The sequence below is a fragment of the Haliaeetus albicilla genome, chromosome 13 (assembly GCF_947461875.1).
Source record: "Haliaeetus albicilla chromosome 13, bHalAlb1.1, whole genome shotgun sequence".
Lineage (NCBI taxonomy): Eukaryota > Metazoa > Chordata > Aves > Accipitriformes > Accipitridae > Haliaeetus > Haliaeetus albicilla.
The window spans coordinates 439260-453038 of NC_091495.1; the positions used below are offsets into that span (position 1 = coordinate 439260).

Here is a 13779-nt window from a genome sequence, read left to right on the forward strand (position 1 = left end):
GAGGGCCGGGTGCCGCAGGCGGGCCGGGGACCTTCGTCCGGGTGACTCAGCACCCACGGGTGGGGACGGGCACGGGGCGGGGGAACAACACGCCCGGCACACGTGACCCCTCACACGCGTGTGCAATAGAGGGGTCCCGGTGACACACGTATGTAAATATGGGGGGCCCGGTGGAACATGCGTGTGCGCATATGTGGTGGCACACGCATGGACACACGTGGGGTCTCAGCAGCACGCGCGTGTGCAGTATGGGGCTCCCAGTGACACACGCGTGCGCACTGTGGGCTGCCAGTGGCACACGTATGTACACGCGCGGGGGTCCCGGTGACACACGCGTGTGCGCGCGCACACACCCACGCCCCGGACATGGGGGGGGACCCCGGCCCGGCTTCCACCGGGATGATTATAGCACTGGGGGGGGCACCAGGGGCAGCGCAGTGGGGCTGCAGCAGAGATGCAGCGGGGCTGCAATGAGGCTGCAGTGGGGCTGCAGCGGAGATGCAGTGGGGCTGAAATGGGGCTGCAGTGGAGATGCAATGGGGCTGCAGTGGGGCTGCAGCGGAGATGCAGTGGAGATGCAGTGGAGATGCAATGGAGCACTGCAGTGCAGTGGGGCAGCAGTGGGGCAGCCCCCCCTCCCGGTCGGGTGCTGGGTGGGGGAGGGGGGTGCGCAGCCCCCCGGCCGCCCGGATCCCCCTCCCGGGGCTTGGGGGAGGGGCGGCACTGCAGCAGGGGGAGGGGCGGCTCCATGTGACCCCTCCCCCCTCCCCCCCCCAATTTAACCCTTCCCCCCCCGGTGTTTTCCAGACGCCGGAGCAGAAGCGACGCAGGACGGAGGCGAGAGCGGGTCCGGCCCTCTGTCCCCCCCTCCCCCCTCCAGCCCCAGCCCTCCCCCTCCCCCCACCTCTCCATCCCTCCCATCCCCCCCCATCACCCCCCATTAGCCCCCATCCCCCCCTCCTCCATCCCTCCCCCTCCCCCCCATTGCCCCCTATGAACCCCCATCCCCCCCTCCATCCCTCCCCCCCTCCCCTCCCCCCCCGCCCCACCCTCGGGTACCACTTGCAATGGGGGGGGGAGGGGCGGAGGGAGGGCCCTGTGGGGCAGGGCTCTATAGGGCTGGGTCTATAGGGGCTGGGGGGGTCACCCTGTGGATGTATAGGGGTTGGGGGGGGATTCCCTATAGGGCAGGGCTCTATGGGGCTGGGCGTATAGGAGATGGGGGGGTGTCTCCCTAGGGATGTATAGGGGATGGGGTCTCCCTATGGGGCAGGGGGTCTCCCTAGGGATGTAGAGGGGATGATGGGGTTCTCCTGGGGGGGGGGGGCTCTGGGGGTCCCTATAGGGCAGGTGTCTGTGGGGCTGGGTCTATAGGGGATGGGGGGGTCTCCCTGTGGATGTATAGGGGATGGGAGGGGTCCCCTATAGGGCAGGGCTCTATGTGTGTGGGTCTGTAGGGGCTGGGGGTTCCCCTAGGGGTGTATAGGGGATGATGGGGTCCTTCTGTGGGGCTGGGCTCCATGGGGCTGGCTGTGTAGGGGATGGGCGTCTCCCTGCGGAAGTATAGGGGATGGGGGGGTCTCTCCCTGTGGGGCAGGTCCTATGGGGCTGGATGTATAGGTGCTGGGCATCTCCCTATGGCTGTATAGGGGCCGGGTGTCCCTATAGGGCAGGGCCCTATGGGGCTGGGTGTGTAGAGGGTGGGCATCTCCCTACAGGGATATGTAGAGGAGCCTGGGGGGTCTCCCTGTGGGGCTGGGCTCCGTGGGGCTGGCTGTGTAGGGGATGGGTGTCTCCCTATGGATGTATGGGGGGGGGTCTCCCTATGGGGCAGGGTTCTACGGGGCCAGACCCATAGGAGACTCCCTATAGGGCCAGATCTATGGGGCTGGGGGGGTCCCTATGGGGTGGGGCTCACACACACGCACTCGCAGGCGCCGTTACACGCGTGTGCCCCCCCCGACCCCTGGCGCACACGCTTGCACACACGTGTGCCCCCCCACACCCCCCCGCCCCCGGCAGTTTCCGCCCGGGGATTTATGGGGCTATTTCGGGAGCTGCCACCTGCCCCGGCCCCACAGCTGCCCCCCGGGGGGGGGCCCCGGCGAGGGGGGGCCCTACGGGTTGGGGGGGGGAGACGGCTACCCAGCACCCAGCCCAGGGCGCCCCACGGCCACAAACCTGCCCCAAGTGGAGCCCATGGCTCTGCCCCACAGCTGTGGCCAAGCCACCGGCAGGGACAGAGGGACCATGGGGCCGGGCAGGGGGGCACTGGGGGGGCACTGGGGGGCACTGGGGATGCTGGGACCCAGACGTCTGGGGACCCCGCCCAGCTGCCGGCAGCCAATAACACGGTGGTGATGGCACCCATGGGTGGGGGGTCCCACCGCACTGGGCGGGGGGGTGGGGCATAGAACTGGGGGTCTGCCAGCACCGGGGGGGGGGTGTCCCACAGCACAGAGGGGGCCCATTGCACCAGGGTCCTCCCTAGCCCCACAGATGCCCCCTAGCCCCCTGGGTGACCCCCATCACCCAGATGTCCCCCCATCTCCCATCACCCCCGGGTGGCCCCACCCCCACACCCCGCCACCCCAAGGGGGTCCGTTCCCCCCCCCAACTCCGTCTCTCTCCACAGCCTCCTGCACCATGGGGGGCCGGGCATCCCCGGTGTTCCCGGCATCCCCGGTTCTCCTCCTCTTTCTTCTCCCCACCGTCCCGGCCAACGCCGACGAGCTGGTGGTCCCCACTGCCAGTGGTCCGGTGAGAGGTATCCGTCTACCGGCCGGCACCGACCACGTCATCGCCTTTTTGGGGATCCCTTATGCCGAACCCCCATTGGGTCATCTTCGTTTCCAACCCCCTCGTCCGGCAAGATCTTGGCGCGGGGTGTTGGATGCTTCTTCCCACCGTCACGCTTGTTACCAGGCGGTGGACACCATGTTCCCCGGTTTTGGTGGTTCCGAGATGTGGAACCCCAACCGGGAGATGAGTGAAGATTGTCTCTACCTCAACATTTGGGTACCGGCTCCTCGACCTTCCACCACCGTCCCCGTCTTGGTTTGGATCTACGGCGGTGGCTTCTACAGCGGAGCCGCCTCCTTGGATGTCTACGACGGACGCTACCTCGCCGCCGCCGAAGGGGTGGTGGTGGTCTCCATGAACTACCGGGTCGGCGCTTTGGGGTTCTTGGCTTTACCGGGACACCCGGAAGCGCCGGGTAACGTCGGGTTGTTGGATCAACGGTTGGCTTTGAGATGGGTTCAAAGCAACATCGGCGCCTTCGGCGGAGACGCTGGCGCCGTCACCCTCTTTGGGGAAAGCGCCGGTGCCGCCTCCGTCGGTTTGCACTTGTTGTCCGCCACCAGCCGTCCCCTCTTTCGCCGAGCCGTCCTACAAAGCGGGTCCCCCAATGGTCCTTGGGCCACCGTGGGGGCGGCGGAGGGACGACGGAGAGCGGCCACCTTGGGCAAACTGGTGGGATGCGGCGGCGGCAGCGGCGGCACCATCGCCAACGAGACGGAGCTGTTAGGTTGTCTCCGAGGCAAGACGCCGCCGGAGTTGGTAGAGCAAGAGGCGGCAGTGTTGCCTCAACAAGGGGTCTTCCGCTTCGCCTTCGTGCCGGTGGTGGACGGAGACTTCTTGGTGGACACCCCCGAAGCCTTGTTGGGGGCCAGCGGTCGCCCCGAGGCCGAGGTGCTTCTGGGAGCCGTCCAAGACGAAGGCACCTACTTCTTGGTCTACGGGGTGCCGGGTTTTGGGAAAGATAACGAGAGTTTAATTAGCCGGGAGGAGTTTTTGGGGGGGGTGAGGTTGGGGGTGCCCCAAGCCAACGAGCTGGCGGCGGAGGCGGTGGTCTTGCAGTACACCGACTGGTTGGACCAAGATAACCCCGTGAAGAACCGGGAGGCGTTGGACGACATCGTGGGGGACCACAACGTGGTGTGTCCCCTGATGCACTTCGCCCAGCGGTGGGCGGAGCGGGGCGGCACGGTCTTCGCTTACCTCTTCGACCATCGAGCGTCCAACCTGCTGTGGCCGCCTTGGATGGGGGTCCCTCACGGCTACGAGATCGAGTTCGTCTTCGGGCAACCCCTCAACCCCAGCCTCAACTACACGGCCGAGGAGGAGCAGCTCAGCCGCAGGATCATGCGCTACTGGGGCAACTTTGCGCGCACTGGGTAGGTGCCACGGGGGGTGGTGGGTAGAAGACGTGGATGGAGGGATGAAGAGGCACCTACGTAGGTGTTGAAGGGTTGGGTGGGTGGATGGAGAAAAGCCTACGTAGGTGGTTTAAGGGTTGGGCGGATGGATGGATGAAGAGAAGTCTACGTAAATGTTGAAGGGTTGGGTGGATGGGTAGATGGATGAAGATGCACCTACGTAGGTGGTTGATGGGTTGGGTGGGTGGATGGATGGAGAAAATAATCCTACATAGATGGCTGATTGAAAGCTTGGGTGGGTGGACGGATGGAGAGATGGATGGAGGGATGAAGATTTGCCTACGTAGATGTTGAAGGGTTGGATGGATGGATGGATGAAGATGTGCCTGTGTAGCTGGTTGAAGGGTTGGGTGGAGGGATGGAAGGATGAAGATAAGCCTGTAGATGGTTGATTGAAGGGTTGGGTGGATGGAGGGATGGATGGAGATAAGCCTACATGGATGGGTGGACGTAGGGATGGAGGGTAGAAGGCACAGACGGAGGGAGGGGTGGAGGGGTGAAGAAAAGTCTGCATAGGTGGTTGATTGAAGGGTTGGGTGGACAGAGGGATGAAGATACGCCTACGTAGACGTTGAGGGGTTGGGTGAGTGGATGGAGGGATGAAGGTAAGTCTACGTAGATGTCGAAGGGTTGGGTGGGTGGGTGGCTGGATGAAGATGCACCTACATAGACAGATGGGTGGAGCGATGGAGGGTAGACAACATGGATGGACGAAGATAAGCTGACCTAGATGGAGGGATGGGACGGGATAGGACGGGACAGGATGGGATGGGACGGGATGGGACGGGACGAGCGGGTGTCGAGGCCACGCTGAGGCCGTCGCCGCAGGGACCCCAACGAGCCGTCGGAGCGGGAGCGGCGCTGGCCGTCGTACACGGCGTCGGGGCAGCGCTACGCCCGCCTCAACGCCCGGCCCTTGGCCGTGGCCCACGGCCTCCGCGCCCAGGCCTGCGCCTTCTGGACGCGCTTCCTCCCCAAACTGCTCAACGTCACCGGTGAGGGGGGACACGGGGACATGAAGGGGGGACACGGGGACAGGGTACCGGGGAGGTGACGCCGGGGATGATGGGGGATGTGGGGAGGTGGCATCGGGGTTGTGGGGGACATGGGGAGGTGACATCAGGGATGTGGGGGACGCACACATGGCGCTGGGGGTCCCGGTCTCAGTTTTGGGGACACGGTCAATTTTGGGGTGCCAGGGGGGTGGGTGGCATCTTTGGTGGGGGTCGTCTCCCCACCTTGGCTGTAGCCCCATGGAGGAGCTGGTGCACCAGGGATGGTTTGGTTTGGGGAGGGTTTGGGGATGACGGTGTCGGTTTTGGGGTGTCCCCCCCCACCCCCCCCTCACTGAGCCCGTGGGGGCCAGGCCCGATGGAGGAGGCGGAGCGGCAATGGCGGTTGGAGTTTCACCGCTGGAGCTCCTACATGATGCGCTGGAAGAGCCAGTTCGAGCACTACAGCCGGCAAGAGCGCTGCCACCAGCTCTGACCGCACCGGCACTGGCATCGGCACCCCAACACAGCCCAACGCACCCCAACACGCCCCAACACAACCCAACATGCCCCAACACAACTCAACCCAAGGGAGCCCCATTGGTATCGGTAACCCCACTGTGTTGGCACCGGCATCGGCATTGGCATTGGCACCCCAACCCAACCCAACGCACCCCAACACACCCCAACCCAACCCAATGCACCTCAACCCAACGCACCCCAAGAAGCCCCCACTGGTATCGGTAACCCCACTGCGTCGCTATCAGCACCGGCGCCTCCACCATAGCCGCAGCGGCACGGCACCGCACGGGAATGGGCGCCGGCAACCATCGGCATTGGGTTTGGCATCCCAACGCATCAGCGCTGGCATCCCAATGCGCCGGCGTCGCCGGTACCGCCCCGGCGTCGGCACTGGCACTGCGCCGACATCGCCATCGGTGCCGGCGTCCCACCGTGCCACGCTGCACCCGCAACAGCACCCACACCGGTGTTGGCGTGGGGCCCCCCCATCCCCCCCCGGACTCGGCCAGCCCCAACCGCAGCCACGTGTCCCCCCGCCCCCACCTCAAGCAGAACCAAAGCCCCGGCACAGCCCCCTGACACCCCCACACCCCCCCAACACCCCCCGCACCCCCAATCCCCCACACACCCCCCAGACACCCCCTCTGCACCCACCACCCGCATATGGGCCCCCCAAAGACCCCCCACCCCTCTGTACCCCCAGATGCCCCCCCACCCTGTACAGCCCCCCAAATCCTCATACACCCCCTTGTACCCCCCTACAGCCCCTCCTGCACCCCCAAATACCCTCCACACCCCCCAACACATAGAGCCCCCCCAAACCCTCCTGCAGCCCCCACCCCAAAAAGCTCCCCCCAAATCCCCCTGCACCCCCAGCCCCCCCCAATAGAGCCCCCCCAAATCCCCCTGCAGCCCCCAGGGCCCCCCCACCGCATAGAGCCCCCCCAAACCCTCCTGCACCCCCCAGGGAACCCCAACAGCCCTCCCCAAATCTCTGCACCCCCAAACTCCTCCATCACCCCCCCCATGTCCCTGCACCCCATAAAGCCCCCCCCAAACCCTCCTGCAACCCCCCCCAAATTGGGGGGGTCACTGTGCCCCCCTTACCCGGTGTCACCCCAATAAAGGCTCGAACCCAGGATCCTGGCTTTGGCGGGGGGCCAAACGACCCATGGGGGGATCCCCAAATCTGAGGGCCCCCCCCCCAGTACCCAGGGGATGGGGGGGGACATGGAGGGGGGGGCAGGGACACCAGTTTGGGGGTGACATGGGGAGGGGGGACACTGGGGACACTGGTTTGGGGGGACAAGGGCCACTGAGGGTCGTGTGTCCCCCCCAAGAGGGTGACAGCCCCCCCCCCAAGACACTGGCAGGACACAGTGAAACTGAAACGCCGGGGGGGGACCCCGACCTTTTAATTGGGGGGGGGGGGGGTGTGTGATGAGGGGGGGTGTTCTTCTCTGCTGCCCCCCCCCCCCATAGCACCCCATGGGGACCCTGTCACCCCATGGGAGGGGTCCCTTGGAAGGGGGGGTGAGGGGTCCTCAAAAGGGTGGGGGGGTCACCAAGGGGCTTTGGGGGACCCCAAAACAGTGGGGGGCTCCCACGGGGGGGGGTCCCTAAGGGAGTGGGGGGGTGGTCCCAGAGGGGTCTGGGGGCATCCCCAGGGGAGACTGGGGGGGCTTTGGGGGGCCCCAAAGGGATCAGGGGGGCTCTGGGGGTAGGGGAGCTCTGCATGTGGTTTGGGGTGGGCTCTAGGTGAGTGGGGGGGTCCCCAAAGGGGGCTGGGGGGGCTCTAGGGGACCCAAAAGGGGTGGGGGTTCCCCAGAGGGGTATGGGGGGGTTTAGGGGACCCCAAAGGAGTTGGGGGGGGTCCCCAGGGGGGTCTGGGGGGGCTGTAGGGGACCCCTAAGGGGTAGGGGGTCCCCAAAAGGGTCTAGGGGATGCCAAAGGAGTTGGGGGGTCCCCAGGAGGGTCTGGGGGAAGCCCAGGAAGGACTTGGGGGCCCTGGGGGGGCCCTGGGAAGACCCCAGGAAGTTTGGGGGGGGGCCCAGGGGGCTTGGGGAGGGGGGGTCAGCGGGAGAGCAGAGGCCGGTCTCTGGGGGGGCCGAGCGTCCCCGAGTCGAGGTTCAAGCTGTCTGGAAAGAGGGAGAGAGGTGATGAGGGGTCCCCCAGGTGCCCCCCCCCAAAATTTTGGGCTCCCCCTCAAGATTCTGGGGACCCCCAAGATCTTGGGGAACCCCCCCAGCCCCCCGTACCCTGGTCGAAGTTGAGCTTCTTGGCGGGGGGGGTCTCACTGAGCCCCTCGATGTCCACGAGGTCCCCGGTGGCTTCGGCGTCACTCAGGGTGACATCTTGGGGGGGAACACACACAAAAAGGGGGGGTCAGGGTGGAGGGGGGACCCCAAGAAGGTTGGGGGGACCCCCAGGGAGAAAAGGGGGGGGCAGGGAGGAGCGGGGGACCCTGGGGGGGGACAGGGGGGACCCCAGAGAGGACAAGGGGACCCTGGGGGTGGGGGGGGCTCAGGGGGTCCCCAAGAATAAAAAGGGGGGGTCAGGGAGGAGATGGGGAACCTGTGGGGGTCAGGGGGACCCTAGAGCGATGTGGGGACCCTGGGGGGGGGACTCGGGGACCCCCAAAATAAAAGGGGGGGGCAGGGGGAGGAGATGGAGACCCCAGGAAGAAAGAAAAGGGGGGAGCGAGCAGCGGTGACACCCCCAAATCCCCTTACCTGCAACTTTCTGCTTCTTCCCGGGAGGACCGGGTGGGTCATGGGGTGTCCCTGGGGGGGCCCCAACTTGGGGTCCCCCCCCCCCACCTCCTTTCCGGGGTCCTTTTTTGGGGGAGTCGGCAGGGAGGGGAACGCCGCTGTCCTCGTAGGCTTTGCGCTTGGCCGTCGCCTTGATCTGAGCCCTAAAAAAAAATATAAAATTGGGGGCGGGGGGGAGGTTTTGAGAGATTTGGGGGCAGAGGAGAGATTTTGGAGGGGGGGAACCCCCAAAAAACCATCCCCCCCTCCTCCCTTACACCGTGCGGTCCTTGATGAGGGCGCTGATGCGGTTCAGGTCCTCCCCGAAGCGTTTCACCGCTGCCCGGAGCAGCTCCAGCTCCGGCTCCGTCCATTTGGCTCTGGGGGGGGTTGGGGTTTTTTTTTGGGGGGGGGGGGTTAAGAGGGGGGTCCCTGACCCTATAGAGTCCCCCTTCCGCCGCTATGGCTCACCTCCCCGGGGGGGTTGGGGGTGTATAGTACCCCCAAAGCGATGGGGGAGGGCATGGGAAAGCTCGTTTTTGGGGTCTCGTTAGCTCGGCCCCACGGGTCGGAATTGTGGGTGTCGGGGTGAGCAGGGAGCCTGAGGGGTCCTGTGGGGACCCCTGACCCCGTAGGGGACCCCAATGCGTCCCATAGGGACCCTGGGACCCCACAGGGAGCCCCACAGACCCCTGTAGGGACCTTGGGACCCCATAAGGACCCCAGGAGCCTACAGGGACCCCAAAACACTCTATTGGGACCCCCAGATCCCCCCCCAGGACCCCCCAAACCCCGCTCATCCGGCCGGGGAGGAGTCGGAGCCGGGGTGCAGCTGGATGGTCAGCTGCCCCACAGGGACCCTGAAACACCCCATAGGGGCCCCAAAACAACCTCTAGGGACCCCTGAAGCCCTATAGGGACCCCCAGGACCCCCCAGGGGCCCCCCCAAGCCCCCCTCCCAGTCGGGCAGGAGTCGGAGCTGGGGTGCAGCTGCATGGTCAGCTCCCCCATAGGGACCCCAAAACACCCCATAGGGACCCCCCAAGCCCCATAAGGACCCCCAGCCCCCCAAACCCCGCTCACCCGGCCGGGGAGGAGTCGGACACGGGGTGCAGCTGCATGGTCAGCTCCCCCAGTTTGGTGAAGGCTGCGCCCGCCGCCGAGAAGATCTCGCCCACCTGCGGGGACCCGCAGCCTGACGGCACCGGCACCAGCACCGGCACTGGGACCAGCACTGGCACCGGGACCAGCAGTGACGCTGGCACTGGCACCAACACCAGGACTGGGACCAGCAATGGCACCAGCGCTGGCACCAACACCAGCACTGGGACCAGCACTGGGACCGGCACCCAGGACCAGCATCGGGACCAGAACTGACACCAGCGCTGGGACAGCATCAGCACCAGCACCGTACTGGGACCGTGCTGGGGTTGGCACCATACCAGGACCAGCACCATACTGGGACAGTGCTGGGATCGGCACTGGCACCAGCACCGGGACTGGCACCATACTGGGACCAGAACTGGGACTGGAATCCAAATGGGGATGGGGACTGGGACCAGGACCTGAACTGGGACCAGAACTGGGACCCAGACTAGTTTCCAGACCAGGACCCAGACTGGGACCAGTACTGGGACCAGAACCCCTTCACTGGGACTGGAACTGGGATCCAGTCCTGATCTGGGACCAGAACCAGAACTGGGAGCCGCACTGGGACCAGTACCACCCCACCGGGACCAGAACTGGGACCCAGACTGGTTTCCAGACCAGGACCCGGACTGGGACCAGAACCCCCCCTCACTGGGACCAGAACTGGGATCCAGATCTGAACTGGGACCAGAACCAGAACTGAGAGCCAGACTGGAATCAGTACCACCCCACCAGGACCGGAACTGGGACCCAAACTGGGACCAGGACTAGAACTGGGGCCCCAACTGGGACCAGTACCACCCCACTGGGACCACACCTGGGCCCGGAACCCCCCGCTGGGGGCAGGGACCGACCCGGACCCCGATTGGGTCCGGACCCGCCCCCCGGCCACCGAACCGGAAGTGAGCCCCTCACCAGTACCGGCCACTCCCCCCCCCTCGAGGCCCAACCGTTCCCGGAAGCGACCGGAACCTCCCCACCCCCCCCAAAAACCCACCTTCGTGGACGCTGACGTCATCGCCCCCCGCCCCGGCCCCTCCGGCCGCCGCCGCCTCCGCTCCGGCTCCTCTATGGTCGCGGCCCGGCGGGACGCTCTGCCCCGCGCGCCTCTATGGTGCCGCCGGCCGCGCTCGCTCCCCTCAAGACCCGCCTCTCTCCCTCAATCCCCGCCCCAAACCCCGCCTTCCCCAAGCCCCGCCCCCATACTCCTACTTCCGCCTAGCGCGCCCCTCCCGCGCTGCTCTACCCCTTCCTCTCGCTGACCTTAACCCCTGCCCCGCCAGCGCACTCTCCCCCCTAAAAAAAGGGGGTCCCACCCCCCGAAAAAAAGACGCCCCCGCCACAAACCACCATAACGGGGTAGGGATCAACACGTTTTATTGGGATGACTGGTCCATAGTGGTCTGCGTTGCTACGGGGAGAGAAGAGCTGGTCCTCCACACCTGGTTTTCGGGGGGGTGGGGAGGGTTTTGGGGAGGGCTTTAGGGGTTCCCCTCCCCATTTAAATTTTTTTGGGGGGGGGGGGGGGAGTCCCTAAATTTTCAGGGTGTCCCTAACGGACCATGTACTCCTTGCGCTTGTTGAGGCGACTCTGGCAGAGGGAGAAGCCCCCCAGGAGGGCGTAGAGCCCGGCAGCGATGAAGCAGTTGTAGCTGACCTGTTCGTAAAGGCGATAGATCCGCTCTGGGCCACTGTTTTTTTGCGGGGGGAAGTAAAAAAAAAAAAAAGGGGGGTCAAAAGGGTTGGGGGGGTATTTGGGGTGCTGATCCCCCCCACCCCCCCCCCCACAACCCCCAGACTCACTCTTTAAAGTCTTCCTCAGTGAAGGGGACGTCCTCAATGAGGACAGCGGAGTGGACATTGAAGAAGATGCCCAGGAGGACCTGGGGAAAAAAAGGGGGGGGTAATTTTTTTTGGGGGGGGGTGAGGTGTGGAGACCCCCCCTGGGGTGCAGGCAGGGCTGCCCCACCCCCCCTTTCTCCCCGCCTTCACCCTGCCTGCACTTGTCACGGGGGGAGGGGTGGTGTGATGGGGACAGGGTGACGCAGGGGCACCTGAGGGGAAGTGGGTGCTGGGGGAGGCGGGGGGGGGGGGGATTGGGGGGAAAGGGGGGTGGGGTTGTGTTCCCTTCCCCCCCCCCCTTTCTGTGGGGCTGCAGCCCCCCCAAGTCTGAGCTGCCCCATACATAGGGCCCCCAGCCCCACAGACACCTCCCAAATAACCCCCAGCCCCCCTTCAGCCCCACAGAAACCCCCCCTCAGTCCCAGCCTGACACAAACCCACTCAGCCCCACCAGGCTCTCCCCCAGCCCCACAGGACCTCCTTCCCCCCCTGCTCCCTTTCAGCCCCACAAAGTCTCTGCCCCACAGGGACCCCTCTCAGCCCCACAGGATCCCCCTTCATCCCCACAAGACACCTCCCCAGACCCACAGGGACCCTCTCAGCCCCACAGGATCCCCCCCAGACCCACAGGACACCTCCCCCAGACCCTCTGCCCCACAGGACCCCTCTCAGCCCCACCGGGACCCCTCTTCAGCCCCACAAGACACCCGCCCAGAGCCTCTGCCCCACAGGATCCCCCCACCCCCCAGACCCACAGGGACCCCCTTCAGCCCCACCGTGCCCCGCCAGTGCCTCCCTCCAGCCCCACAGGACCTCCGCCCCACAAGACCCCCACCCCTCACCCCTCACCAGCATGACGACGCCCCAGGCGCTGAGGACGAGGCCGCAGGCCGCCATCTTAGGCCCGCAGCAGAGCAGCGAGGCCATGACGGCCGCTCGGCCCGGCGGCGGGGAGCAGACTGAGAAGCTCCGCCCCCTCCGTGCGTGACCACGCCCCCTCCGTGGCCACGCCCCCGGGTGGGCCCGGCGCGGACTGAGAGGCTCCGCCCCTCCATGCGCGACCACGCCTCCTGGTCTCTCTGGCCACGCCCCCCGCCTCGCCTCAGGGCGCTACCACGGCACACTCGGGGCGGGGGGGGGGGGGGGGTGGGGAGCGAAGCGCTCGTTGGTTGGTGGTGCTGCCGTCGCCGCGGGGAGGGGGCGGGGCCGGTTCGTTAGCCACGCCCCCGCCTTCCCGCGGCCCACGTGGGTCCCTGCCTGTCCCCGTGTCCCCTCCCTGTCCTGTGTCCCCCTGTCCCCGCGTCCCCCGCCTGTCCCTGCCAGTCCTGTCCCCCCTGCCTGTCCCTGTCCCTGTCCCTGTCCCTGTCCCGTGTCTCCCCCCCACCCCCCCGTCCCGGTCTGCGTCGTCCCGTCCATTCCTCCTCCCCCCTCCTCCTGAAAGGTCTGACACGCCCCACGTCACACGTGACGTCACACGTGCCGCTGAGTCACGGCTGGCATGGGGGGGAGTGGGGGGGTGTCCCCCCTCCCCCACCGGCCGCAGGCGGGGCCAAGGGGGCGCTGGCCCTTTAATTTGCCCCTCCCCCCCGAGGTCACATTGAGGGACGTGACATTTGGGAACTAAAAATAGCCCCTTCACGCGCCCTCCCCTCCCCCACCCCTTCCCCAAGCCCCGCCCCCAGGGGGTGGGGGGAGGGGCAGGACGTCAGCAACCCCCTCCCCCCCCCCCAGGCAAAAACCGGCCCCAAAAAGGGGGGGGGAGGGGCGGGGTCACCTGAGGACAAGGGGGGTGGGACCCAGGAGCCCCTCCCCCCCCGGCCTCCCAGCATCGCCCCTCCCCCACCCCGCGTACGCCCTCCCAGCGATTGGGCGTGTCCCAAGGGGGGGAGGAGAAGGGTGTGTCCGAGTGGGCGTGGCCCCGCCCGGGCCCCGCCCCCCGGGACCCCCCGGGACCCGCCGCCCGCCCCGCGCGCCCCCCACTCCCGCCGCCGCCGCCGCCGCTCCCGCCCCGCCGCTGGGGGGCGCCAGAGCACCTGCCCCGGCCCCGCCCCACAACTGCCCCCCCGCGACCCCTAACTGACCCCCACTGACCTCCCTGACCCCCCGCCCCACAACTCCCCCCACTGCCCCCCCTGCCCCATAACTGCCCCACAACTACCCCCCGCTGCCCCCCAACTGCCCCCATAACCCCCCCACTGCCCCCCCACCCCCTAACTGCCCCCCATAACCCCCTCCCCCCCTAACTGCCCCCCCTCCCCCCCAACTCCCCCATAACTACTTCCCCCGCCCCATAACCGCCCCCCA

General features: G+C 66.9%; 3 protein-coding genes across 5 annotated transcripts; 1 reads left to right on the forward strand and 2 right to left on the reverse strand.

The window, feature by feature from the left end:
• Window positions 1-782: 782 nt before the first annotated feature.
• On the forward strand, window positions 783-6342 carry ACHE (acetylcholinesterase (Yt blood group)). Its single transcript, XM_069799740.1, has 4 exons — window positions 783-847; window positions 2636-4178; window positions 5049-5215; window positions 5587-6342. The coding sequence occupies exons 2-4, from the start codon at window positions 2647-2649 to the stop codon at window positions 5706-5708; spliced, it is 1821 nt and encodes a 606-aa protein (XP_069655841.1). The 5' UTR covers window positions 783-847; window positions 2636-2646; the 3' UTR covers window positions 5709-6342.
• An 832-nt stretch (window positions 6343-7174) lies between these two features.
• Window positions 7175-10782, reverse strand: BACC1 (BPTF associated chromatin complex component 1). 3 transcript variants are annotated; one of them, XM_069799741.1, is made up of 6 exons: window positions 10631-10782; window positions 9568-9662; window positions 8763-8864; window positions 8467-8648; window positions 7993-8088; window positions 7437-7872 (listed from the first exon to the last, which is right to left on the reverse strand). In XM_069799741.1, the coding sequence occupies exons 1-6, from the start codon at window positions 10649-10651 to the stop codon at window positions 7808-7810; spliced, it is 561 nt and encodes a 186-aa protein (XP_069655842.1). In that variant the 5' UTR covers window positions 10652-10782; the 3' UTR covers window positions 7437-7807. The 3 variants fall into 3 exon arrangements, with proteins under 3 accessions (XP_069655844.1, XP_069655842.1, XP_069655843.1); XM_069799742.1 differs by having other exon boundaries at window positions 7442-7868; XM_069799743.1 differs by lacking the exon at window positions 8763-8864 and having other exon boundaries at window positions 7175-7872.
• A 211-nt stretch (window positions 10783-10993) lies between these two features.
• Window positions 10994-12467, reverse strand: RNASEK (ribonuclease K). The gene is made up of 3 exons (XM_069801338.1): window positions 12325-12467; window positions 11437-11516; window positions 10994-11324 (listed from the first exon to the last, which is right to left on the reverse strand). The coding sequence occupies exons 1-3, from the start codon at window positions 12400-12402 to the stop codon at window positions 11186-11188; spliced, it is 297 nt and encodes a 98-aa protein (XP_069657439.1). The 5' UTR covers window positions 12403-12467; the 3' UTR covers window positions 10994-11185.
• Between the last annotated feature and the right edge of the window lie 1312 nt (window positions 12468-13779).

Excerpts from the sequence above, each read along its gene's own strand:
- RNASEK (XM_069801338.1), bottom strand. The coding sequence starts at position 12,402 with ATGGCCTCGCTGCTCTGCTGCGGGCCTAAGATGGCGGCCTGCGGCCTC. Across the intron at positions 11,517-12,324 it reads CCTGGGGCGTCGTCATGCTG|GTCCTCCTGGGCATCTTCTT; the intron begins GTGAGGGGTGAG and ends TTTTTTCCCCAG. Across the intron at positions 11,325-11,436 it reads ACTGAGGAAGACTTTAAAGA|TGGCCCAGAGCGGATCTATC; the intron begins GTGAGTCTGGGG and ends GCAAAAAAACAG.
- BACC1 (XM_069799741.1), bottom strand. The coding sequence starts at position 10,651 with ATGACGTCAGCGTCCACGAAG. Across the intron at positions 9,663-10,630 it reads TGACGTCAGCGTCCACGAAG|GTGGGCGAGATCTTCTCGGC; the intron begins GTGGGTTTTTGG and ends GGGTCCCCGCAG. Across the intron at positions 8,649-8,762 it reads CTCATCAAGGACCGCACGGT|GGCTCAGATCAAGGCGACGG; the intron begins GTAAGGGAGGAG and ends ATTTTTTTTTAG.
- ACHE (XM_069799740.1), top strand. The coding sequence starts at position 2,647 with ATGGGGGGCCGGGCATCCCCGGTGTTCCCGGCATCCCCGGTTCTCCTC. Across the intron at positions 4,179-5,048 it reads GGCAACTTTGCGCGCACTGG|GGACCCCAACGAGCCGTCGG; the intron begins GTAGGTGCCACG and ends CCGTCGCCGCAG. Across the intron at positions 5,216-5,586 it reads CAAACTGCTCAACGTCACCG|GCCCGATGGAGGAGGCGGAG; the intron begins GTGAGGGGGGAC and ends CGTGGGGGCCAG.